We start from the raw sequence: 26,906 nt of genomic DNA on the forward strand, positions 1-26,906 counted from the left end.
TCGTATAAAATCTACATGAAAAATTAAATGTCTAAGTTTAATCTACTGTATGTTAAGATATTATTATAAAGATCTAATCACGGCCTTGATCAAGCCTTAAGTGGATTTTGGTATGTGTGATGGGAGGGCTGGGTAAAAATATTAATTTTCATATTGATTGTGAACTTCATTTGAGTGATTATTTCCTAAAAGCCCAAGATTGAGCTTGATTTTTACATTTTGGGTGTGTTGATTATCACGTTTGTTAAATAATTAGCAATTGAACTGCATAGTTTGGGCCCTGTTGTAATTTCTTTTATTTATATTTTTGTAAAGTACACAGTATAATTTGCTGCTTTGCAGCAAAATGGACTGTATTATTACAGTATTATTATACTGTAACTGAAATATACCCAAATACATCAGAATCTAATTAAATCATATCAAAATCGCAATCAAATCAGATTGAGAGCTTGTGAATTGGAGTCTAATCAAATCTAGAAATCTGTACCGATATGTATTGATACGATGGTAATGCTTTTTTGCAGTTTTTGGGGAAAGTTGGAGAAGCCTTGGTTTGGACTTGTAAACACAATAAGTTAGTGGGCAGTCAATTACTTCACTTTGAATTTATAAAAATATAAATAAATAGATTGTTTCTAAATCATAATGATACCAAATATACACACTCTCAGGTCTTTATGGAAAATTGATAACAATTGTGCTCTTCATACAGTCACTCTGTTGCCCTGGCAACGATGTGCTCCTCTGTTATGCTCATGATCATTTTTGTTTGTCTAGATCTATTAAGTTCACAGAAATCCGTTACTTAAATATACCTCTACTATGATGAACAGGTTTTCCATTTTTTACTGGCGCATAAAGTCAAAAATGTCTGAGTCATGTAACGGTCTGGAGACAATGAAAAAGAAAGGGAATTAATTAAAAAGGGAAATTTTGAAGTTTGGAATAATGTTTCATTCCAATTATGCAGAACAAATCAGCATTACATATTTGAAAAACTTTTGTCCAACAATGCAAAAAATAAGGTGATGTTACCAACATGCAGGTAGCCAAGCTGTTATATTACCAAAATTTAATCAAGAAAAAAATAAATTTACAAAGATTACTCATTTAGACCCCCATGAATGTGTGTGGTTTTTAAAATCAGATTTTTTATTTTTTTGAAATTGTTATGAAAATGCACATTTTGTTTGTGTCAAATGGAGTAACCTTAAGAAAACTTATTGATTTATTTATTCAAATATATTTTACAAATATAATTTATTCATGACTCATAAATTATATTTGTAAAAAATATATTCACCACCCCTACTTTTTTAAAATTAATATTTAATGAATAATGCAAAGAAAATATTTAAATGGTTACACCACTTGACATTTTTAAAGTCATATATTTATTATACATGTGTTTTAATCTAGATTTGTTTAAATACTCCAAATTTGTATCACCTCGGACAACGTTATTTGTCAGTGAGCCATGAAACAAATAATAAACTGTACTCATTGGGTAAATACATTTACATTCACAGTCACATTTACATTTATTCATTTGGCAGATGCTTTTATCCAAAGCATCAAAACATAACGAATCATCTTAAGGAGACAGTGGTACGAAAAGTGCCATATTACAAAGTTTCACTATCATCAGAATAGTATACAAAACAGATTAAAGTGCAACAAGAATGTTATTTTTATTATTTTTTTGTGACTGTTTAAGTGCTCATGGTAAAGGGCGTGTAGCTCTGCAGAAATGATTTTAGGTATGCTGGAGCAGACCCAGTGACTGTTTTGTATGCCAGCATCAGATCCTTGAATTTGATACGTGCATCAACCGGCAGCCAGTGGAGAGAGACAAAGAGTGGTGTAACATGTGCTCTCTTAGGTTCATTAAAGACCAGACGTGCTGCTGCATTCTGGATCATTTGCAGAGGTCTAATAGCACATGTAGGAAGGCCTGCAATGAGAGCGTTACAGTAGTCCAGTCTAGTTATGACAAGTGACTGAACCAGCAGTTGTGTGGCATGTACAGAGAGGGAAGAGTCTTATCTTCCTGATATTGTAGAGTGTAAATCTACATGATCTTGCGGTCTTTGAGGTGTGGCCTGCGAAATTTTGTTTATTATCGATGGTTACCCCTAGATTTCTGACCGTTTTGGAAGGCGACACTGTAGTTGCACCCAGCTGCACGGTGATGTTGTGTTCAACAGCAGGGTTGGCCAGATAGACAAGGAGTTCTTGGCTGGGTTGAGTTGCAGGTGGTGTTCCTTCATCTAGGCCGTGATGTCCGCCAGGCAGGCAGAGATTCAAGCAGTGTCTGTGGTGTTGTTTGGCTGGAATGACAAGTAGAGTTGCGTGTCATCAGCGTAGCAGTGGTAAGAGAAACCATGTGCCTGAATGATGGGTCCCAGTGATGTTGTGTATAGAGAAGAGAAGTGGCCCAAGCACTGATCCCTGAGGCACCCCAGTAAGTAGCTGATGTGGCTTGGACTCCTCACCTCTCCAGGCTACCTTGAAGGACCTACCTGAGAGATAGGACTTAAACCAGTCAAGCACAGTTCCTGTGATGCCCAGCGAGGAGAATACCAAATACATTAACAGATCCAAATTTATTTTATTTTTTTTAGCTCTTTAACCCTTAATCTTAAAAGTGAAAAGTAACATTACCCTGTTTTTAACATTTCTTATATAGAAGCAAGTCCTTTGGAACTACCTTAATTTCTGTGTTAATTATTCATAACATGTATTCTGATCTTTAGCTAAGTCCTAATAAGTAACAAACACAATCTACTTAAAGTAATGATAAACAAATCATTTTCATCTTTTCAATACTGAATATAGCATTTCAACATTTAAGGTCTAGAGTTGGAAAAGTATATGCACATCTTGGCTAATGACTTCTAAAAAAAGATAGTGTTTCAGTCATTGAGATTGTATGTGTGGACTGTAAAGGTCCCCTGCTATTTAAAAACAGTACAGTCTGTGCACTAACAGAGTCGGAGCTGCTCAAGAAGCATGTGAACCATGCTTTGATTTAAACAAACGTCAGATCGGACTTTTCAGAGGATCATGAAGCTGGAAAAGGCTCCATAAACATTTGGATGTTCATCAATCCACAGTACGACAAACTGTCTACAAATGGAGGAAATTCTGTACTGTTGTTACTTTGCCGTGGACTGGGTGGACACTAACCCAAAACAAACAGACTGGTAACAACAGAATGGTTAAAGAAGAAGGAATTCATGTTTTGGAAAGGCCACGTCAAGAATCCAGACCTCTCCCCAATTGAGATGCTGTGGCGTGACCTGAAAGGTGCTGATCATGCAAGAAATACCAGAAATATTAATGAACTGAAACATATTTGTAGGGAGGAATGATGTAAAATCCCTCCTCAGTGATATACAAGGCTGTTCAAGTGTTAGAGGAAACGTCTGGAGGTGGTTATTGCTGCCAAACGAGGTTCTACCAGTTATTTTATGCAAGGGTTCACATACTTTTTCCAGCATGGACTGCGAAAAAATTAAACAACATGGTCAATAAAGACATAAACATTACAATTTGTGTATGATTGCTTAAAGAAGATAGTGTTTATTAATTATCAGACCACATTTGATGAATAAATAACATAAGCAAGGCAATTCCAAAGGGTTCACATACTTTTCTTGTTGCTGTAAATGTGTTATAGAGGTGAATATAAAAGGTCTGGTAAGGGGAGAAGCCCCCATATTTACTATTTCTTCACCGTTAAAAATAAGTGATTTAAAGAGACATTAAAAAAAAGCTTTAGGTTATTATTATCTTATAACTTACCTAATCCTAACTAAAAACATGCTTTTTTCTTTAAATCATCTTTGTGAACAGAAAAGTTTCACTAATTGGAGAATCGCCTGCATGCTTCCAGTATGCATGATTTATGATACACAATCACACTCACTGAGTGTCGGGCTTTGTTCAGGATATTTATGGATTGCTCTGTGATGTAATTTACTGTATGATGATTAATTGTGTTGATGGCTCTATGTTAGTCTAATTAAGGCATATGGCTATAATGGGTTCCAGGAAGATGTTGTACAACGCAGGAGTGGAAATATCACATTTACAATCTCACATTCATATAATGAAGATATGACAGTGATGCATTAATTGTGAGGGTGACAGGAGGAGCAGCAGATAGTCCTCTACTTTATGAACAGCAGAAATGACAGATCTCTGCTGTCATTATGAATCATGATAAATCATATAAAATGCTTCCTCCACCAACAGCCTTCTGTTAGAACTGTGTTCTGATAGTATAAAAAGAATATGTCCATACATCATGTCTGTCTGTCTGTCTGTCCGTCCGTATCCCTCAAAGCAGATCATCTATCTGTCTGTCTATCTATCTCTGTCTATCTATCTCTGTCTGTCTGTCTGTCTGTCTGTCTATCTATCTATCTATCTATCTATCTATCTATCCTAATCCCTCAAAGCAGATCATCTATCTGTCTGTCTGTCTATCTCTGTCTATCTATGTCTGTCTGTCTGTCTGTCTGTCTGTCTGTCTGTCTATCTATCTATCTATCTATCTATCTATCCTAATCCCTCAAAGCAGGTTATCTGTCTGTCTATCTATCTCTGTCGATCTATCTCTGTCTGTCTGTCTGTCTATCTGTCTATCTATCTATCTATCTATCTATCCATCTATCCATCCTAATCCCTCAAAGCAGATCATCTATCTGTCTATCTATCTCTGTCTGTCTGTCTGTCGATCTATCTTTGTCTATCTATCTATCTATCTATCTATCTATCTATCTATCTATCTATCTATCTATCTATCTATCTATCTATCTATCTATCTATCTATCTATCTATCTATCTATCCATCCTAATCCCTCAAAGCAGGTTATCTGTCTATCTATCTATCTCTGTCGATCTATCTCTGTCTGTCTGTCTATTCATCCTAATCCCTCAAAGCAGATCATCTGTCTGTCTGTCTGTCTGTCTGTCTGTCTATCTATCTATCTATCTATCTATCTATCTATCCATCCTAATCCCTCAAAGCAGATCATCTATCTGTCTATCTATCTCTGTCTGTCTGTCTGTCGATCTATCTTTGTCTATCTATCTATCTATCTATCTATCTATCTATCTATCTATCTATCTATCTATCTATCTATCTATCTATCTATCTATCCTAATCCCTCAAAGCAGGTTATCTGTCTATCTATCTATCTATCCATCCTAATCCCTCAAAGCAGGTTATCTGTCTATCTATCTATCTCTGTCGATCTATCTCTGTCTGTCTGTCTATCCATCCTAATCCCTCAAAGCAGATCATCTATCTGTCTGTCTGTCTATCTCTGTCTATCTATCTCTGTCTGTCTGTCTGTCTGTCTGTCTGTCTATCTATCTATCTATCTATCTATCCATCCTAATCCCTCAAAGCAGATCATCTATCTGTCTGTCTATCTCTGTCTATTTATCTCTATCTATCTATCTATCTATCTATCTATCTATCTATCTATCTATCTATCTATCTATCTATCTATCTATCTATCTATCTATCTATCCATCCTAATCCCTCAAAGCAGATCATCTATCTGTCTGTCTGTCTATCTCTGTCTATCTATCTCTGTCTGTCTGTCTGTCTATCTATCTATCTATCTATCCATCCTAATCCCTCAAAGCAGGTTATCTGTCTGTCTATCTATCTCTGTCGATCTATCTCTGTCTGTCTGTCTGTCTGTCTATCTATCTATCTATCCATCTATCCATCCTAATCCCTCAAAGCAGATCATCTATCTGTCTATCTATCTCTGTCTGTCTGTCTGTCGATCTATCTTTGTCTGTCTATCTTTGTCTATCTATCTATCTATCTATCTATCTATCTATCTATCTATCTATCTATCTATCTATCTATCTATCCATCCTAATCCCTCAAAGCAGGTTATCTGTCTATCTATCTATCTATCCATCCTAATCCCTCAAAGCAGGTTATCTGTCTATCTATCTATCTCTGTCGATCTATCTCTGTCTGTCTGTCTATTCATCCTAATCCCTCAAAGCAGATCATCTGTCTGTCTGTCTGTCTGTCTGTCTGTCTATCTATCTACCTATCCATCCTAATCCCTCAAAGCAGGTTATCTGTCTATCTATCTATCTCTGTCGATCTATCTCTGTCTGTCTGTCTATTCATCTATCCTCAAGCAGATCATCTGTCTGTCTGTCTGTCTGTCTATCTATCTATCCTAATCCCTCAAAGCAGATTATCTATCTATCTGTCTGTCTATCTATCTATCTATCTATCTATCTCTGTCTGTCTATCTATCTACTGTCTGTCTGTCTATCTATCTATCTACTCTCTGTCTGTCTGTCTGTCTATCTATCTATCTACTGTCTGTCTGTCTGTCTCTTTCTATCTATCTGTCTGTCTGTCTGTCTGTCTATCTATCTATATATCTATCTATCTATCTATCTATCTATCTATCTATCTCTGTCTGTCTATCTATCTACTGTCTGTCTGTCTATCTATCTATCTACTCTCTGTCTGTCTGTCTGTCTATCTATCTATCTACTGTCTGTCTGTCGGTCCATCCAAATCTTCTCTTTATGGACTGTTTATTTTATTTCAGGCGTGAGTTTGTTGGTTCCAGCAGGGGCGATTCCTCAGGGTCGTGTGTACGAAATGTTTGTGACCATACAGAGGACAGAGAGCATGAGGTAATAATGACAAAACACATGACCTAATCACCCAGACACCCCCTTTGGTTTCCATGATTTTGACTTTACAGCTCAAATAAAACTTGACTTTTAACAGAATAATTAATGTAAGTGCTTTCATAAAATTAAAAGCTTCACATTTCTGCCTTTAAACCCTCCAAAAATTCACTTCCATTGTAAATGCCTCACTGGAACCTCCAAAGGAGGAACGAGTCGAAATGACATTTTGTAGCAATCAATATTACGCCACAAATGCTGTTGATTGGGTTTAACTTGTATTGAACCCAGAATAATCCTTGAAGCAATGAGACATTCTTCTTGGCTTTCTCATGTTTTAGACCAAAAATATAAAAATAACAAGGGCTCTTTAGAAATTGGGTTTTAAATTGCTTCAAAAATATCACAACAAAGACGTGAATCAGTTGATTATTTCCGTTTTCATACTCAGAACCTTAGACATTGCACGCTGAAAGGAAGACGAAAAAGGACATTAAAAAACAAGCAAATATGGATGGTATAATGTAGTTTCTTTCACTGTTATGAAATGATCAATGATTTCCAGATGAAATCGTGTTTTTTTCAGGATATATTCTATGAACAAATTTAAAGGATATCTCTTTAGTTTCATTTGCAACACAGTAATGATCTATAGTAACCGATCTATTAAGTTATGTGCAAATACATTACAAAATGCAACTCACACAAAACAATTACTTAAAGACATTTTTTCTGTGATGAGCATGTTTTCAATTATTAATTTTAAAAATAATTTTGATATTTTTCTGGGGCTTAAAGTAAATATAAATGTCATTCCTAAAATAAGAAATGTTGACATTGGTAATGCGGAATAATATTTTATTATTATGTCTTAAAAGAAATGAGCAGTGAAAATATTATAAATATAAAAAAACCTTCTGTCCACCAAATCGAAGTCATGTGACCAAAACATTTAACTAAATCAAAACAGAGAGGAACCTTTAAACCCTCAAGTGTCAAGACTATGCGTGAGGTTTAAAAATGGTCTTATATATATATGTTAGGGTTGTCGATTTAACGTGTTAATTCAGTGCGATTAATTTAATAAAAAAATAACACGTAAAAAAAAATAACGCAATTAACCGCAATGCCCCCGGACCGTAATAAGGAAGATTCCTGAGAAATGCAAGCTTGTAGTACCACCTGTTTACTCCAGAGGGCAGTAAGTGAAATTTCAGCTGTATGAGCAACACACAGTTTATACAGTGAACAAAACACTTCAGTAGAACAACACAAACATGCGTTACATTCTTACGTTCAAAACACTCGAAGGAGCGCAAATGCGAACTAATTATCCTGGAAAAATAATGATTAATGAAATAATGATTAAGCGGTGTAAACATGGATTCAAATTGCAATGAAAGTATCTTAATACCTTTAACATTTTTATTGATTTATTTATTTTTGGGAGAAAATGCTCTAAATGTTTATAAAAAATGAATGAATTCAAAATGTACGCAAAGAAAAAAGACTTTTCCACAAACGTGACACATTTTTAAACTAGATTTTAAAAATATTTCTCATTTTTGTTGCCTTGAAAAACCTTATTTGTCAGTGACATATTTACCCACACAGATTGTGATGGTGATCTGTTTAAGTATCCTGACCAGCGAGTCACGGGAACATTGGAGCCCTAATAACGCATGAGTTTGGGATTGGGACAGTCTTTATTTTTTCGACCAATGAAAGGCAGAAAGAGTATCCCGGAGCTGTTCCAAAACAATGATTATTTTTGCAATGCCCGTTGTTGACATTAGTCACGCGTTAGTACAAACATTACCATTAAAGACTTGTTTTGATATATTGTGATATGTACATCTATGCTAAAGCAGTCTCTCTGTCTCTCTCAGGCCAGTGGTCAGTGACGGGGAGGCTGTGCTCAGTGAAGTGGTCAGCTGTGGTCCTGCAAACGCTCTGTTGACACGTCCCGTCATCCTCACTCTACACCACTGCACACACGCCCACTCTGACAACTGGCAAATCGTTCTCAAGAACCACACGCAGCACGACCAATGGGAGGTGAGGAATTATAATACTGCCAAATAGGACTCCCAGTATTTGAATGATACTATTACAGCAAGAAGAACCGGGCCAGGAGCTCTGGAGATGAGCAGCTCCATTTCAATAAACTACTTATCCTGCCGAGACAGAGAAAACATGACTGGAAAATAAATGTAACTATCAGTGAAGGCAGGCAGGCTAAATTGGCCCTGCTGTGCATGGTGGGCTTCTGCAAATAGACAACACAAAATTCAATTATTTAAAGAGTGGAGCAGCAAGAAGGATGGGGTAAATTTATCTGCAGGAATCTACTTCCTTCATCAGGGCTGGGATTCCTTCACACACACACACCATTTCGCTGTATGTGTTAGTGTGTGTGTGTGTGTGTGTGGCGAGCAAGTTTTATTCTTTGTGTGGACCAAATGTCCTAAAAAACTGCATTGTGACTATATTTGGGAAGGGGAATCTCAAGAAACCTCTCAAGAACATGGCTGAGCTCGTATTTCACTCCAAAACCAAAAGAAAAAATAATTTAATATAAATATATATTGATAGACGATTCAAATGGACCTATTAAATGAAATATAGTTTGTCAACATTAATAACATTGTTGGATGGTACAGTATGCAAAAAATTGAAATGTCCCTTGGGCGGAACATTGCACCTCAACAATATGAAACAATAAGTATGAAAGGTTGTTTTATAGACATTTACAGTATATTGTGAAATAAAAATATTTTAGAATATCCACATACAGATACAATGTGAAAGTATTCCAATTATCATCTTTTTTCACTCAAAATGAAGGGTTTATATCTACTATAAAAGAATTGTCCCACCATTGACATATAGGTATAAATGTATACTGTGTACACCTTATACATATGCCTTCTTTCACTAATGTAATTGATGCGTATATTCTGTGTCCAGGATGTTGTTTTGGTCGGAGAGGAGAGGTTCACAACTTCCTGCTATGTTCAGCTGGAGGACGAGGCGTGTCATATCCTGACTGAAACTCTAGGATCGTATTGTCTGATTGGCCAGAGCATCTGTCCGTCAGCAGCTAAACGAATCAAACTGGCTGTTTTTGGACCCGTCGTTACATCAGGACTGGATTACCACATCAGAGTGTACTGCCTCGATGACACTCAGGATACTTTAAAGGTGAGTGTAAGCTCAATGAATCATTTAAGGGCAGCTTTCATGCATCTTGGCATGCTCTCTACCAGTCTTTCACGTTGCTGTTGGGTGATTTTATGCCACTCTTGGGTCACAAATTCAAGCAGCTCGGCTTTGTTTGATGGCTTGTGACCATCCATCTTCCTCTTGATCACATTCCAGAGGTTTTCAATGGGGTTCTGGAGGGTGGGCTGGCCATGACAGGGTCTTGATCTGGTGCTCCTCCATCCACACCTTGATTGACTTGGCTGTGTGGCATGGAGCATTGTCCTGCTGGGAAAAACCAATCCTCAGAGTTGGAGAACATTGTCAGAGCACAAGGAAGCAAGTTTTCTTCCAGGATAACATTGTACATGGCTTGATTCATGCAAATTTCACATTGGGTGTGAGACACTGTGGCTTAAGGGCCCCTCCAGGTCTCCGTCTAACCATTAGACGACCAGGTGGAGGATCTGTGATGATCTGGGAGTGCTTCAGCAATATGTACTTGTACTTATTGTACTTTCTTTGCATTATTCGAGGTCTGAAAACACTCTGTTTTTTGTTATTTTGACCAGCAAATAAATGCTCTAAATGACAATATATTGTCAGTACTTTATAGAATAAAACTCAAATGTTTTTTTACTCAAACACATAAATTGTATAGTATGAATAAATCATAAATTGTAAATCAAGAGAAACTGATAATTTTGCAGTGGTCTCTTAATGTTTTCCAGAGGTGTATGTAAATGACCTCTGTTATGATTGGCATAGTTCAACACTGTCGTTCATCAGAACGGGTCAAGTTGGTGTATGTTGAATAGATGTTGAGATAAAAATATGGCCAATCATATGTTAATGAGTTTCTGTTTGTGGTGTCAAGACCATGACAATTTCCAAAAGAGACATTTTTGTTCCTTTTGTTTCAGAATATAGTCTGGCAGGAGTTTGGAGGGAGTTTGGGGTTTTGAATGAGTTTGTCTTATATAGAACATGACCTATTTTATTATTTTTTTTAAAAGAAGAAAAATCCTGCTTTCTTAACTGACATTGCCGAAAAATCCCCAAAGTAACCGACAATGCGGATTGTGTGTGTTTACAGGAGGTTTTACAGATAGAAAAACAGATTGGTGGAAAATTGCTGGATGAACCAAAGACTATGAACTTCAGTTCCAGCAACCACAACCTGAGACTCTCCATACATGACATTCACACACAGTGGAAAAGCAAACAACTCACCAAATACCAGGTATATCAAGGAAAGGGAAGGAAAGAAAAGAAAATGGGAAGGGGAAACAAAAGGAATAAAGGAGGATGGGAAACAAAAGGAAAGAAAAGGAATAGAGGAAGATAATCAAAAGGAAAGGAAAGGAAATGGCAAGGGAAAGGAAGGAAAGGCAGGGAAACTAAATGGAAAAAGGAGTAAAAGAAAGGACAAAAGGAAAGTTAAGGAAAAGAAAATGGAGCAAAAGTCAAAGTAAGGGAAGGGAAATGGAAAGGAAGCAAGGGGAAAATAAACAAGGGAAACGAAAATGAAGGAATGGAAAGGGAATTAAACAAAATGAAAGTAAAGGAAAAGCGAAGGAAATTAAATGGAAAGGAAAAGAAAAGGGAAATTATGGAATGGTAAGGGAATTGACTGAAACTAAAGGAAAAGCCAAAGAAGAAAACAAAAGGGAAAGGAGAAGTAAAAGGAAAGGAAACAAAAATTAAAAGAAAGAAAAACCTGAAAGTTAAAAGCAAAAGGAAGGGAAAGTAAAAAGAAGGAAATAAAAGTAAATTAAATGAAAGGAAATGAAAAGGAAGGGAAGGAGATGAGATGAAAGCAAAAAGGAAAGGAACGTAATGAAAGGAAAGGGGGATACACGAATTGTAAAACATGTTATTTGATTGAATTATATATCCAAGCTTTAAGTGTAGAGTTAGAACGAAGAGTTCGCTCTTGAAGCTCTTTCTGCGTCTGTGTACAGGAGCTGTCGTTCTCTCAGATGTGGAGTGGTTCTGTGAGGAGGTCGCACTGCTCATTCACACTGGAGCGTCAGAGTGTGAGAGTGTATGAGCTGTGCTGTAAGCTGTGTGTGAGACAGGTGGAGGGAGAAGGTCAGATTTTCCAGCTCTACACCACCCTGACTGAGGTAACTCACCCACTCACGCCCTCTGCTGTTCCACCCGTAACCATGTGAATATTTTAGACCATTGATATTTGCACAGAGTGAAAACACACACACGTCTGTAAATGCTGTCATCCCGTGACATGAATTCCCTCTCACTATTTATCTCATTCATTCTGCCTCACCGTTTACAGCCTGCGTTGGAAAGCTACCTTCTAAAGATGCTTCCTGACATGAATCCTCAGTGACTGATTTATTCACCCTACATAGGCAGCAACTGCATCATTTCCCTACTCGTTGTTTGAAATAGGGTTTGAGTTGGGAGCACATCATTGATGCCTTAAAATGCTATTTAGGAAGTAGGCTAACTAGAGTTTGGAACGGAGCCATCCTTTCTGTCAGCAGTATCCAGTTCCTCCTCACTCTTTCTACCATCACTTCCAATTTCTTTCCGTCTCAGGAGAAGAGGCTGTTTTCTCTTTAATCTCTAACAGGAGTGTGAGAAGTGTTCTCAGCTGCTCTTAACACCCTGACTGCCTGTCTAATACATCACAAAGTCTTTTCGTGAAGCCAAAGCAATTTTTTCTTCCTAGCTCTCCTCTGCTGTAATCAATGTCTCTAATAAAGAACAGCACAGATTCATTATCATTAAAGATGGATGCACTGCAATAAATTGAGTCTTTCTGGGATACAGAGCGCTTGTATATGTGTCTGACTGGTGAATGGACTCTTCAGGGCTTGTTTTAAATGCATTGCTGATTTTAAACAAAAAAAAAAAAAAGGTTGATGAGTCGATGTGTTGATCAGAGAAAGACTGAAATTTGCTCGTTTTGTTTCTGCGATGACTGCAAATCCGTAATGGAGTATTAGTGATATTTATACAAAAAATAATAAAAGGTATTGAATTTCAAAAGAGAGTAAAGTCACATACCGTTTAAACAATACGATTGAATATCTTTAAAAGATTTCATTCACAAACCACACAAAACTAGCACAAAACCAGTGATTTCTTTCTCCAAAGCGCATATTCCTGTGGATTGTATGATATCATACAATATGTGTAAGCGCAGCATAGTTCTAGCGGGAAGACTAGCAGCTGTACCTCATCGCACCATTAGCGGGGTAACTCCCAGCCAATCACATGTAAGCCGTTGCTTTATAAGTCTGCTCACAATATATCACATTGCTGTTTCAGTGTGCTAACACGGCAACCTCCACCACCCCACCACCACCTGTTGAGTCCCATCCTGCACGGGGGATAGGCTCCTCGCCCCTGCCTCCTATCTCCGGCAGGATATGACGGTTCCGAGTACAACTTCTTCGGACCACCCGATGGGTCCTACGCCCAAGAGAGACATTACCTTTCTGTTTTATATCCATCAAATAAATGTCACCTTAAAATTTCACTCAAGTCTGCGATGCGAGTCTTCCTGATAGAAATATTGTATATCAGCCCTTCGGCCATCCTGCTCTCTAGATATCGCATCGGCCATTAAATAAAAACATATTGGTCGATCACTTAACTCCACCGACATTTATACACACAATACCAAAACATTGCTTGTTTTGTTTATACTGTTTCAGAGGGCTCTGCAATGCCTCCACGCTGTCCTCATTTTAGAGAATTAGATTGACTAATTTTAGATTGTCATTGTATTTATTGTGAGAAATTATCTTTGAAAATATATACCTAGATATTCCACTGCATTCTCAGAATTATATCTGATTTCATAATGCACTCTTAAACATCATACACAGATCAGCCACAACATTAAAACCACCTGCCTAATATCATGTAGGTCCCGCTCGTGCCGCCAAAACAGCTCTGACCCGTCGAGGCATGAACTCCACAAGACCTCTGTGGTATCTGGCTCTAAGACTTTAGCAGCAGATCCTTCAAGTCCTGTAAGTTGTGAGGTGGGGCCTCCATGGATCAGACTTGTTGGTCGAGTACATCCCATGGATCAGGGCTCTTCAACTACTTTCTTACTTTTGCCAAAATATTTTCCATATTTGTCTTAGCTAACACTTTCATTGCAAGTAACACGTTACTTAAAAAACACCCTTAATACTGTGCAGATATTCATATTTATAAATCATTAAAACTGAGGAGAAACATTCTGACCTGCTAAAGCCCTCTCACAATATCAACCCCCAAATGAAAACAATGGTCATATACAAATTTCATGTTTACTTAAGAACGCTTTTAAATGTGATATTCTTTTTGGAAATAAAAGAGATAAAATTTATATTCTTCCATTTTCCCTATAAAGTTTCATCCTATTCGTTGAGGAAAAAATATTCCTGCAAATATTGTAATTTTTGCACACAATAGCCAGTGCAGGAGCCAGATTTTTGTTTAGGTAATCATTGGCATAAGAACAAACTGATTTGAGGCTATTCGTGATTGAGAGGGCTGACTCACAGCTGTATATACAACCAGAGATTATCAGGATATTTGCAGGTTCAGTTTCACTTAAATTTTTTTCCCAAGCCCAACAGACCCTGAGCAGATGAGACACAATCGTCTGACACTTCAAGAATAGAGAATAAAAGCAAACTTTCAGTGCATTTTCTTTGAATGTTCAGTTTTCATAATCGATTGCTTTGGTTGCCTAATGTGCATATGTGCTGACAACATTTCTGTAACAACTGCAATCACTTTTTACATATGTAGATTTGACCGCACTCCATACAAATAAGCAATTTTATATGGGGCGGCTGTGGCTGTGGCTCAGATGGTAGAGCGGGTTGTCCACTAAACGCAGGGTTGGTGGTTCGATTCCCGGCCCACACGACTCCACATGCCGAAGTGTCCTTGGGCAAGACACTGAACCCCAAGTTGCTCCCAATGACAGGCTAGCGCGTTGCATGGCAGCTCTGCCGTCATTGGTGTGTGTGTGTGAATGAGACGCAGTGTAAAGCGCTTTGAATACCACTAAGGTCTTCTATATAAGTGCAGACCATTTTTTTATTTTCATCCCTTTTTCTCCCAATTTGGTATGACCAGTTCCACTACTTAGTAGGTCCTCGTGGTGACACAGTTACTCACCTCAATCCGGGTGGTGGAGGACAAGTCTCAGTTGCCTCCGCTCCGGAGAACGTCAATCTGTGCATCTTATCACGTGGCTCGCTGTGCATGACACCGCTGAGATTAACAGCATGTGGAGGCTCATGTTACTCTCCGTGACCAGAGGTTACCACTACCCTCCCTAGCAACCATACCAATTTGGTTGCTTAGGAGATCTGGCTGGAATCACTCGGCACGCCCTGGGTTCGAACTCGTGACTCCAGGGGTGGTAGTCACCGTCAGTACTCGCAGAACTACCAGGCCCCCTCTGCCAATGAGAGTTGTTAAACTCACTGCTAATTGCTGAGGCTTAAAAATGCTGAGTTTTGGCAATTTGATATAAAAGAGGGGGGCCAGACAAAGGTGATTGGTGGGCTGGATTTAGCCTTGCCATAGATGCTCAGTCGGATTGAGATCTGGGGAATTTGGAGGCCAAGTCAACACTTTGAACTCTTTGTCTTGTTCCTCAAACCATTCCTGAACAATTTTTGCAGTGTGGCAGGACGCATTATCCTGCTGAAAGAGACCACTGCCATCAAAGAATACCGTTGGCATGAAGGGGTCTAGGTAGTTGGTACATGTCAAAGTAACATCCACATGAATCCCAGGACCCAAAGTTTCCCTGAGAACATTGCCCCGAGCATCACACTGCCTCTGCCGGCCTACCTTTTACCCAATGTGCATCCTGCTGCCATCTTTTCCCCAGGTAAACGATGCACACACACCCGGCTGTTCACATGATCTAAAAGAAAACGTGATTCATCAGACCAGGCCACCTTCTTCCATTGCTCCATGGTCCAGTTCTGACGCTCACATGCCCATTGTAGGCACTTTCAGAGGTGGACATGGGTTAGCATGGGCACTCTGACTGGTCTGTGGCTTCGCAGCCCCATACACAGCAAGCTGCGATGCACTCTGTGTTCTGACACCTTTCCATCATGGACAGCATTACGTTTTTTCTGCAGTAGCTCTTCTGTGGGATCGGACCAGATGGGCTAGCCTTCTCTCCCCACATGCAACAATGATCCTTGGGCCTGTCTCCGGTTCACCAGTTGTCCTTCCTTTGACCACTTTTGGTAGGTACTAGCCACTCACAAGACCTGCCATTTTGGAGATGCTCTGACCCAGTCGCTAGCCATCACAATTTGGCCCTTGTCAAAGTCGCTCATTTCGCTCACATGATATTCAAGAAATGATGGTTCACTTGCTGCCTAATATATCCCACCCCTTGATAGGTGCCATTGTAACGAGATAATAAATGTTATTTACTTCACCTGTAAGTGGTTTTAATGATGTGGATGATCAGTGTCTTTATTAACATTTACAATTAACATGTCCAGCTACGACTGGATCAGACTTATGCTGATAGTCAGAAGTCTGCCTCAGCAAGACTACTCATTTTCTCTCACTCCAGTCTACACATCCCCCATTTTTCTTCAAACAGATGTATATTTGGTGCGGTCTCATGAACGCATCTCCACACATACTCGCAGATAATTGCACTTTCAGCTTGGATTTTAAATGCATTTGAAAAGTCAGACGATAATGTTTCCAAGAAGCCAAGCGGTGAAACACCCTTTATTTAGTGAGAACATTTATAAATACCATAAGAGTTGCACTTGTGTATATGGTTGAGTGACAATAAAGGGATTTGAGAGTAACTGTATGCCATGTGGTGAAGACAGGTGATTCAATGAGAGAATGTGTGGCTCAGGTCAGTATAAAGAGAATCAAGCCTTTGAATGTTTTTTTTTTTATTATTATTTATTCTAGTTATAGTAAGACATGTATGTTATTGGTCAGATCAACACTGTGTTAATTGGTTTGTTTATGACATTAGAAGACATAAATCCTAATGAGAGTTATCAAACACAAACAAAATCTTATCTCGAGTCTTCTGGAGAAAATGTATATTTGTGTACTGCAGGACCTTCAGAGCATTGACACATCCCTGATGGATCCAGGCAGCAGTATCACTGTGTTGACGGGTCCGAATGCATTCAGAATACCGCTCAGCGTCAGAACAAAACTCTGCAGCAGTCTGGACGCACCACATACACGCGGCAATGACTGGAGAATACTGGCACACAAACTCAACCTGGACAGGTGACTCATCTCTCTCTCTCTCTCTCTCTCTCACACACACACACAAAAGATCTAATGGCTTTAAAAATGTCATGTGGTGTAACCAACATGTAAAGGGTATTAAAATCCTTTCTTTTCACCTTGAATACACGTGTGTAAACAACTTAATCATTCATTTAATGTCATTTATGAGTCACGAATGTCAAGAGGTTTTCTTAGGGTTACTCCATGATATGACAAAATTGAACAAAAAGCGGTACTCCCAAAGAAAACTCCCAAATTGAAAACATGTTCATCATAGTAGAGGTGTATTCAAGTTATATAACTTTTGAAAAATGATTGTACATTATTGACCTTATATCATCAATCATATCAGTTTGTAACTAAAACATAGAAATAACAATCATCTATTAGCATTTTCAGAGATTGCAGTGCCGTTTTTATTTATAAAACAACAGAAGAACAACTTCCCACTCTAAAAAGATCATTTAGAGAGCCAGAGAGTTTGGAAAAGATGAACAGTAGAACAGCAGGGGAACGGAAGAGAAATATCCTGTTCAATCACTCTTTTCTCTCCGTCTGTCAAGAGAGAATGAAGAGATCTGTCCCCAAAATCTACTTCTACATCTACACTAATGTCTATGTGCATAATTAGAGGAAAAGACAAAAAATAAATAAAAAGGTGCAGAACCCCTCTGGTTGGGGTATTACTGTAGGCCTTTAAAGGTAAGGTAGATCTCATTTCAAACGAGAGAGAGTTTTGGTTGGAGAGCACGCTGTTCACCTCTGAGGACAAACAGCGCATAAAAGAGGAATTTGGAGGCAGGAGACGAGAGAGTTAGAGTTCACAGGGGACAAGAAGTGCAGAGGAAGAGATAAAGGTGAGAGGATCCTGAGAAAAACAAGTTAAAAGTTAAAAGAAAGACTCTTAAATGTTCTTCATCAGTCATAGTAGACTCAACGCCCCTAGAGTTTGTGAAGTAGCTCTTTTTACAAAGATGTTTTTGTTCTGTTCCAGATCATAGAGGGATTCTACGTTAAACTCAGATTTTATGTTGGATGTTTAGGCTTTGATAAATACAGTATCCCTGAGGCTAGGCAATATGACTGTGTAAAGGTAGAAATGTGTCAACATTGAAAGATTTTAGGGGATTGTTCACCCAAAAAAGAAAATTCAGTCATTGTTTACTCACTCATGTGTTTTTATAACCCCATTTGATTTTCTTTCTTTTTCGTAAAACAAAGGGAGAAATTGTGAAAAAAACAAATGTGTGCTCAGTGATGTCATACAATGCCAGTTTATGGTGACCACCTCTTCAAGCTTCAAAAACATGCAAAAGTCCATCCATCCATCCATCCATCCATCGTCAACCGCTTATCCTGTGTACAGGGTCGCGGGGGGCTGGAGCCTATCCCAGCTAACATTGGGCGAAAGGCGGGGGACACCCTGGACAGGTCGCCAGTCCATTGCAGGGCCACATGCAAAAGTATAATTCAGAAATCTTACAAATTATTCCATGAGACTCACGATTGTTATGAAAACATACGATGAGGTTTGGTGCGAAACAAACTGAAATCTAATGTGTTATTTAGTAAAACTGTTGACAGACTGTTGATCTCTTCTGCGCATTTATGAGACTGCAAGAGAGCAAGTTGAAGCAGCCTCCGTTTGCTAAATAGGGCGTTCAGGCGACAACCCGTTTGGCTTTCTAAAAACAGGTCCACCACAGCGATAGAAACAACAGAACACAACACTTCTGAACACAAACCAGAGAACTGAACTTACTAAACATGTCTGATGAGTTTGTAGTCGGAAAATCGATGCATTTCTATGCCCAGCCTTATTTTGTTTGAAACAGAGTACTAAATGAAACAGAGAGAGAGATGGAGTGGTAGTGGGCTAAAGCACAGGTCTGTTAATCAGCAAGGTCACTGGTTCGAACCCCACGGCCACCACCATTGTGTCCTTGAGCAAGGCACTTAACTCCAGGTTGCTCCGGGGGGGATTGTCCCTGTAATAAGTGCACTGTAAGTCGCTTTGGATAAAAGCATCTGCCAAATGCATAAATGTAAATTTCTGGAATGTCTGGAATGTTCTTCTCCATTCTGAACCGGTGAGGGCGATCATTTGAGACAGACCTCCAACTGAAGAGAGTGATACCTCATTGAAAACAATCGGTAGGTGTAACATTCTTGGCCAAAATCAAGTACTCAGATGCTGGCTTCGATATACTGTTATGAGAACGTTTTTGGACCAGTGCCAGTTCACAGCGGGCGGGGTTTCACTGCGCTGTGCTGACAATAGAAAACAAGCGATTGACAGCCAGTGCTTGGCAGTAACAAATTACATGTAATTTGTCTGGATTATGTAATCAGATTACAAAAAACAAGTACTTGTAACAGTAAAGTGCTTAAAGTGCTCGTATTGAGCTTTTAGAAATTGAAATACTGGAATACCTGGAACATCTGCATGTTTTGTTGAAAAGTGCTACATAGTGCTTCAAATTAACAGGGAAAATGATTATACATTTAGCATGCTTGAGAAACACGTTAATTTTCCACATATCTTTTGATTATATTCGCAATATCTCCCACTCACGGCATATGTATTTGAACCGCCCAATATTGAAAGGGGCCAGTTGACCGATATGAAAAGCGACCAACCATATCGCGTTTTTTAACAAATGTCTGTGCTTTATGTTGTTGCCAAATGTCAATGTGTATACACAGACCTCTACAGCTTGCATATGCGACCAGATTTCTTTACTAGGTGGCCACTGGCCAGAGACTGAGTTGTGTAGTGGCGAAAACTTTCATTATGTGTGTTGTCGCATGAACGCCCACTGTGAGGAAATCGACCTCATGGATTAGCTGCATGGACGTCACCATCGCTTTAGTTTGAGACGGGATATGCCATAGTTACATTTGCATTGCACTTAATGATGCCATCTGTGACTGGTTAAACTTTAGCACAGACTTCACGAGTTTCTTTCTTTGAATGCTTATGACTCATGCGAGTTTAACAGACTAGTTTAAAGTGACAGTGCTCCATTTAATGTGTGTCCATCAAAGATGGGATACACGCAGTAGTAAGTTCGGTTCTCTGGTTTGTGTTCATCTGTGTTCTGTTCTGTTGTTTCTAGATAAACAAAACGTGTTGTCGCTTGAACGCACTATTTGGTGAGCGGAGGCTGCTTTAACTTGCTCTTGTGCAGTCTCATGAATGTGCAGAGGAGATCAATGGTCGGTCAACAGTTTCACTAAATACTACATTAGATTTCAGTTTGTTTCTCACCAAACTTCATTGTATGTTTTCATAACAATCATGAGTCTCATGGAATAATTGATTAGACTTCTCAATTATACTTTTGCATGTTTTTGAAGCGGTGCCATTGTATGACATCACTGAGCACCAAATTTTTTCACAATTTCTCCATTTGTGCGAAGACTAAGACAGTCAAATGGGGTTATAACAACACAGGGGTGAGTGACAGACTGATGTTTTATTTTGGGGTAAATGAATATTCAGTAAATTCAGCTTGGCAGGACTGCTTTACATTATTTACACATGAAGAAAACCATTTTCTTCAACGTCAGGTGATTTCATGTCTGATGGAAACTAACAGATTCCAACCTATTATATATATATATATATGAAGGTTACATTAAAACCTTTTTCCTGGCCTTCATCATTTATTTCTGGTACTTTTCAAATGCATTTTATGTATAGATTTTACAGGTTTAGCCTGACTTTCAACATCGGATCTGATACCCGAGTGTGACCACTGTGTGCATTTTCAATTCGGAGTGTCTATTTGCACCCCGGAAATAGCATCTGCCACAAAGGGCAGCTATTTGCACCCCAGAAGTCTGGTGGAGCCACAGAAATATATGACAAATGAACCAATAGATGCCGCTGCAGTGGCGTGGGGTGTGAAGTCGGTGTGTGATTGTGTACTGTTGTCCTAGTGACTGCGGTTCGATTTTGCTTCTTTTACCCATCCGATTTCCTGTTTCCACTCTTAATATTTTCCTTTCCACTACTTAAAGTTGTAAAAATTAATATAAATGTTGATTTCATCACAGTGATTTGGTCTCGGTGAATGTAGGCGAGTGCAGAGAAGTATTCGATCTGGAGACGGGGTTAAAACCAAGGTTATTTTTTGATGGTATGGTTAAGTTTAGGGGTAGAGGTAGAGGTTAAAGTAGTCTGGTGTGTCTGGTGGACTCTAAATAAATTGCAGTGATGCCAATATACCCCATGTTAGTATTTAAATATTGGTGCAAATAGCATCTGCCTTTTCAATTTCCCTTTTTGATTTGTAACTAGTAGCACCTAATAAATAAGCCAAAACATTTAAAATTGTAGCACAAATAGTTTTTCTAAAAATGTGTGTCCACATATGTGGACAGCTAAACTTAGTTATTCAATTTTAAATGATACATAATACCAAGCTATACAAAGTCAGATTTTTTTCATCAAATTGTTTATTATGTTTCCAGGAGTGTTGGTTATTCATGTTTTTGAGACGTTACAGACATTACAGATTTTCTATAAAGCTGAAATTAATATTCTATTAAAAGTATAGGCTAGCATCATTCAATCACTGCCAACCATGTTAAAATAAAATGTATCACTATAAAATTCTGAATCTATGTACTAATAATCATTGTCCCATGTTTGCTAAACATGTTGAGTGATCCAAACGTCATCTGCAGCCTGAAACTGAACTTTTGGTCAGATTTTATGAGTGAATGCACTTAGCTGCATAGAAAGCTATAGGATGCACCCTTGCTCCCTATTTAGTGAATGACTTAACCTCCAGTGTGCTGTCTTTCTGCACTGGTCTCAGAACAGTTTGAAATGCACCTTATGTTCATCCTAACTCCATATAAAGCCTCTGAAAGCAACATTTTCCAGCGTTTAGATGAATACATTGACTCTCAATCTAAAAATGCTCAATAAATATATAGGAATGGATTTACTAATGTTAATTAATGTTTGCGCCATTTCACAAGACTTTACTTTCTAGAAGTCCACAGCACCAGTAGTTGAAGAATCACGTTTACATTTACCCTGATGTTTTTGGTCATACCGTCCACCACCAAGTACCCCTGTCATCTCACTTGTCTTGCAGGTATCTGAACTACTTTGCGACTAAGACCAGTCCTACAGGTGTCATTCTGGACCTCTGGGAAGCCAAACACTTTCCACATGGGAACCTCAACCAACTCGCCACTGTTCTGGAGGAGATGGGTCGTCATGACAACAGCATAGCTTCCTTGACGAAGGAACACTGATCCTGTACGTTGATGTCTAAGCATAAAAACATGGCCAGATTGAGCTCATTAAAGACTCGCCACTGTTACTGAACTGGAAAAACGAGCAAATCGTCAACTGAACGAAGTCAAAAAGTCAGAGCTTTTGCCATATTGAGAGTCGACTGCCTTTTGCACCATCTCAGTTTAGCATCTTATTTAGTTTCCATGGAAACATGCGATACTGCTGTACATGTACGTGAATGCCGCTGATTTGGGATTGACTGCCGGGCTGGATGTCTAGAGGGGTCAAAGGTGAACCAGGAACAGGGTCAAGACACAACAGACTTGTACTAGACAACCAAACCGCTCACTCAGACCCCCGTATCACTCTTCAAAGTCCTAAAACCCTTCCAGTTTGCACGTGTAGGGACTGCCATGTTATCCTAATGTGCGTTTGCACATAAGTAACAGAAATCTCCTTCCTGTCTCCCTTAGTGATTGTTTTTACGGAATTTTGTGGTGCCATCTAGTGGTTGCTGAAACAAACGCTCATGTAATATATTTTGAGACATGAAAATATAGTATTTAGTGTGTGGACAGAGTACCTTAAAGTGGCCTTTAAAAATCCAATTAACAATTTCAATTGTATTATTTTTATAACGCCGACATATGTAAGATGGAAATAATTGTGTTTCTTTGTTGAACAAAAGTGCATATGTGTACTTGCCAGGGATTAAAGAATAATATTGGAAATTGATTTTTGATTTTCTTGGAATGCATAGCGTTAAACGTGAATTTTATTATTATTATTTTTTACTGGCTGAAATGTTGCATTGTTTATCGCATTTAACAAATAAAAAGTTTAATGTCAACATTACACACACACAATTATTGTGGAAATCATAGTTTGTGCCGAAATGTGATAGAATCTATAATTATCGTTATTAATATAATACATTAATATGAGGTCTACTACTTTGTCATTTGAAATATGTTTTATTATATCAGTGGGTTCTAACATCAAGTTGCCACAGTTTTATTGTCGGAACAATAATTGTAGCAACTGTTATTTTTGGCAGAAGCTTTGATTACCATGTTTGATTTTTGAAAGGGGTTTTTGTATCTTACAGTGTGTCCGATTCTGATCAACGCGACAGGTAATTTGTTTAACAGTTATTTTAGTACTTTTGAGGAAGTAATATTTGGAAATAAAATGCCATTATTATTGGATTTACTACCCTCTGCAGCCTGTTACCAAATTTTGTGATTCTTTTATATTTTAACTAACACGTAAAAAAAAAATAAACACGTTTACAGTCTTTATAGTATTGATGAAATGACTGTTTACAAACAAATGCTCCGCCCGCCCCTTCCGGGTTCTTTTGGTAGCCCAGAAAAGAACTGGTGTCTATGGGTGCTTCACTCAAATTGTGCTGAAATTGCCCCTTGTTTGTGGGGTTGGAACACCCCGTGTAACTACAATCTCTTTAAATTTCCACCAGATTGTTGCATCAGGAAAAACACAAGGGGCATCTGTGGCTCAGGTGGTAGAGCGGGTTGGTCACTAATCGCAAGGTTGGTGGTTCGATGCCCGGCCCACATGACTCCACATGCCAAAGTTTCCTTGGGCAAGACACTGAACCCCAAGTTGCTCCCAATGGCAGGCTAGCACCTTGCATAGCAGCTCTGCCGACATTGGTGTATGAATGTGTGTGAATGTGTCACAGTGTAAAGCGCTTTGAATACAGCTAAGGTTAAAAAGGCGCTATATAAGTGCAGACCGCATACATTTTACATAAATGATGAAAATTCACAGGTCACCGTCATTGTTATCGCGTCTGCACTATTAGACCCAGTTGACTGGATTGCACAATTGCAACTGTTGTTCGATATTAACTTTTCACGAAGAAATCACGTAACCTCTGATAGTGCTGTCACTGTGACAGATATGATGTCAAATATGATCTAACAATGATCTTATCTGATCAAGATCACCAGATACGATAGAACTGGAAGAACGGGACCCGTCTCCACCACCGCAGCACATGGACTGTTTGTGAAAGGATAAGTGAATACAAATAATGTCATACTGCTAAAATGTCTTTGCATTTATTTTGAATGCAGTAAATAATATTGTTCAAGCGATACGGCTGTGTGTACGTTTTGATATGGAATACGATCATATTGAAGAATATTGTTATTTGTTGTTCGTGGGTTAATAATGTAAGAAGCTAAGACACATATTGCATGTCTAATGGTAGTTTTGCATTTCTTAGCCATTAGAAGTGTGGTAAACATGTGAGGATGTGTCTTCATCAACCTGTTACATGTCCAGCATGATCACCATTGAAGTCTGCTGCTCGAAAGAACCCGGAAGCACGGTTTCCTGCGGTGTGATGTCAGAGTAATTTCATCTATAGTTTTTAGTTAAAAATGTCATTCATTCCCTTGTTGATTCTTATACAGTACAACCAAAGGCGTAGATTTGGCTTGAACATTTGGCGAGGATATCTCCCCCCTGGAATCTACGCCCCTGAGGTCCACTAATTACAACGAAACTCTTTAACTACACATTGAGCCCATTTACATGCACACCAATACACTTATAACTCCCAAAAATCAGATATAAAATAAATAAAATCAAAACAAGAATTTAGTTTTTACATGAGATTTGAAATAATAAGAGATATTCTCTGCTGTTGACGTCAAACCGGGAAGGGGCATGCAAGCACACATTGGGTAAGCATGGCGGTGAATGTGTTTACATGCAACGTGAAGTCAGTGTAATGGCAAAAACCTACCCGTTTATGACCTTACAATAATTGAAAGCCATTTAATGCATTTACATGATCACATGCATAGTTTTGCTTTTTCCATTATTACAAAGGTTGCACTAAATATCATGGATAAAATGTGGTTGATGTAGGAAAACCGTGGCTGATTGTCATAAGGGATGGACAAAGCTATTTCGAGTGAATGCAAACAACTGCCAATGAATGTGAATCTTATTGTGATTGAAGGCAAAGCAACTTCGGGACATAAATACCCTCCCTGTCCTCTAAGGGGCCCTGTAGACAGATGGTTAGAGGGGCTGAAAAAGTCACAGGGCTTGGTGATGTCAGCTGAAAAAGAGCAGCGTATCAGAGGGGGAGCGTGGTGTTATATTTTGATACAAATCAAACTTTGATTTCTTTGGATTAGAATAACATGCACAGATGAATCGTTAATAGGATCTACAGCAAGACCTTCAGTCTAACTCAAAAGACCATTCCCATATTGTTCTCTAACTGTTAATGACAGTCTGTGCAACCTCATTGCAAAGTGACTGGAACCACATTAAGACTTTCCGTAACAGTTTGTGCTTGGATACTTAGAATAAAGCATCCACAATAGGAGTTCTGTAAACAAACACTCGTCACACTAAATGTGAATGTTAGTGTGCTTGTAACGGTGCTCACAATGTGATGTGAAACAAGAGCTCATTATTTGTGGATCTCTCTGTATTATCACTGCCTGTGCCACCTTTTGCACAAACGTGTAAAAACCTCTAACCAACTGCCATTTCTGTACAATTCACCACGTCTCCAAAGAGGAGAGGATAAAAGCCAAATGAATGGGCAAAACAAAAAACAACAACAACAGAACCCCCTTTATTTAAGTGTCAAGCATAGCAAAGCATTGAATAATTTAGTCTGGCGTAAATGCTGTGCCAACTATGCAATGTTTGCTTCTGTATAGAATGATGCTGGCAAATGTGCTTTATGTCGTGCGTGTACAGTATAGAGCGGATTAGAATAAAGTAAGTTCATTAAAAACACTCAAAGTAAAATGCTTATTTAAAATAAGTCTGCAGCCAGTTTCTGTACAAAATGTATCAAAAGTTTTTTTTTTTTTTAAATAAATTATATTTTTAATCAGCACTGAAAGTGGTCTTGTGTTGGTTATTTCTTGACATCTGTTCTGTTTTCATGTGTGTGATCAGATATGTGCCTTTACAAACATCTATCATGGTTAAAAGTGGTACTTAAATTCACCAAAGTGTCATTCAATTGATCACAAAATATAGTCAGGACATTACTGATGTATAAAAAAAACAGCACCCTCATTATTTGAAAAAAGTCATTTTTTTTATCAAGTCTAGACAGACCCCACTTCCTTAACCTTATCCTTGAGTAATAATACTAAATTGCTAATTTGGTACTAGAAAATTACTTGCCATTATATAAATCACAGTTGAAAGCTATTTGGCTCATTAAAAGAAGCTTAACATTGTCTATGTGTTTCTTTTTGAGTTGCCACAGTATGCAACAGACTGGCATATCTTACGGTCAATATTAAGTCAAAAATGTCAAAAAAGATACTCTAGTCTAAACTCATCAGTAAATCTGAGCTAAAGCGCATAACTGTTAATCAGAAGGTTGCTGGTTTGATCCCCACAACCACCACCATTGTGTCCTTGAGCAAGTCACTGAACTCCAGGTTGC

At 38.4% G+C, this 26,906-nt stretch overlaps 1 protein-coding gene across 1 annotated transcript in view; it reads left to right on the forward strand.

The window, feature by feature from the left end:
* Positions 1–26,268, forward strand: part of LOC127643052 (netrin receptor UNC5C-like) — a 200,441-nt gene extending 174,173 nt beyond the window's left edge. The window contains exons 10-16 of the mRNA XM_052125591.1: positions 6,612–6,699; positions 8,586–8,754; positions 9,667–9,900; positions 10,997–11,143; positions 11,865–12,029; positions 17,003–17,181; positions 22,299–26,268. Coding sequence (XP_051981551.1) covers positions 6,612–6,699; positions 8,586–8,754; positions 9,667–9,900; positions 10,997–11,143; positions 11,865–12,029; positions 17,003–17,181; positions 22,299–22,461 — 1,145 coding nt within the window. The 3' untranslated portion in view covers positions 22,462–26,268. The remainder of the gene's footprint in view (positions 1–6,611; positions 6,700–8,585; positions 8,755–9,666; positions 9,901–10,996; positions 11,144–11,864; positions 12,030–17,002; positions 17,182–22,298) is intronic.
* Positions 26,269–26,906: the final 638 nt, after the last annotated feature.

Source organism: Xyrauchen texanus, chromosome 4 (genome assembly GCF_025860055.1).
Source record: "Xyrauchen texanus isolate HMW12.3.18 chromosome 4, RBS_HiC_50CHRs, whole genome shotgun sequence".
Lineage (NCBI taxonomy): Eukaryota > Metazoa > Chordata > Actinopteri > Cypriniformes > Catostomidae > Xyrauchen > Xyrauchen texanus.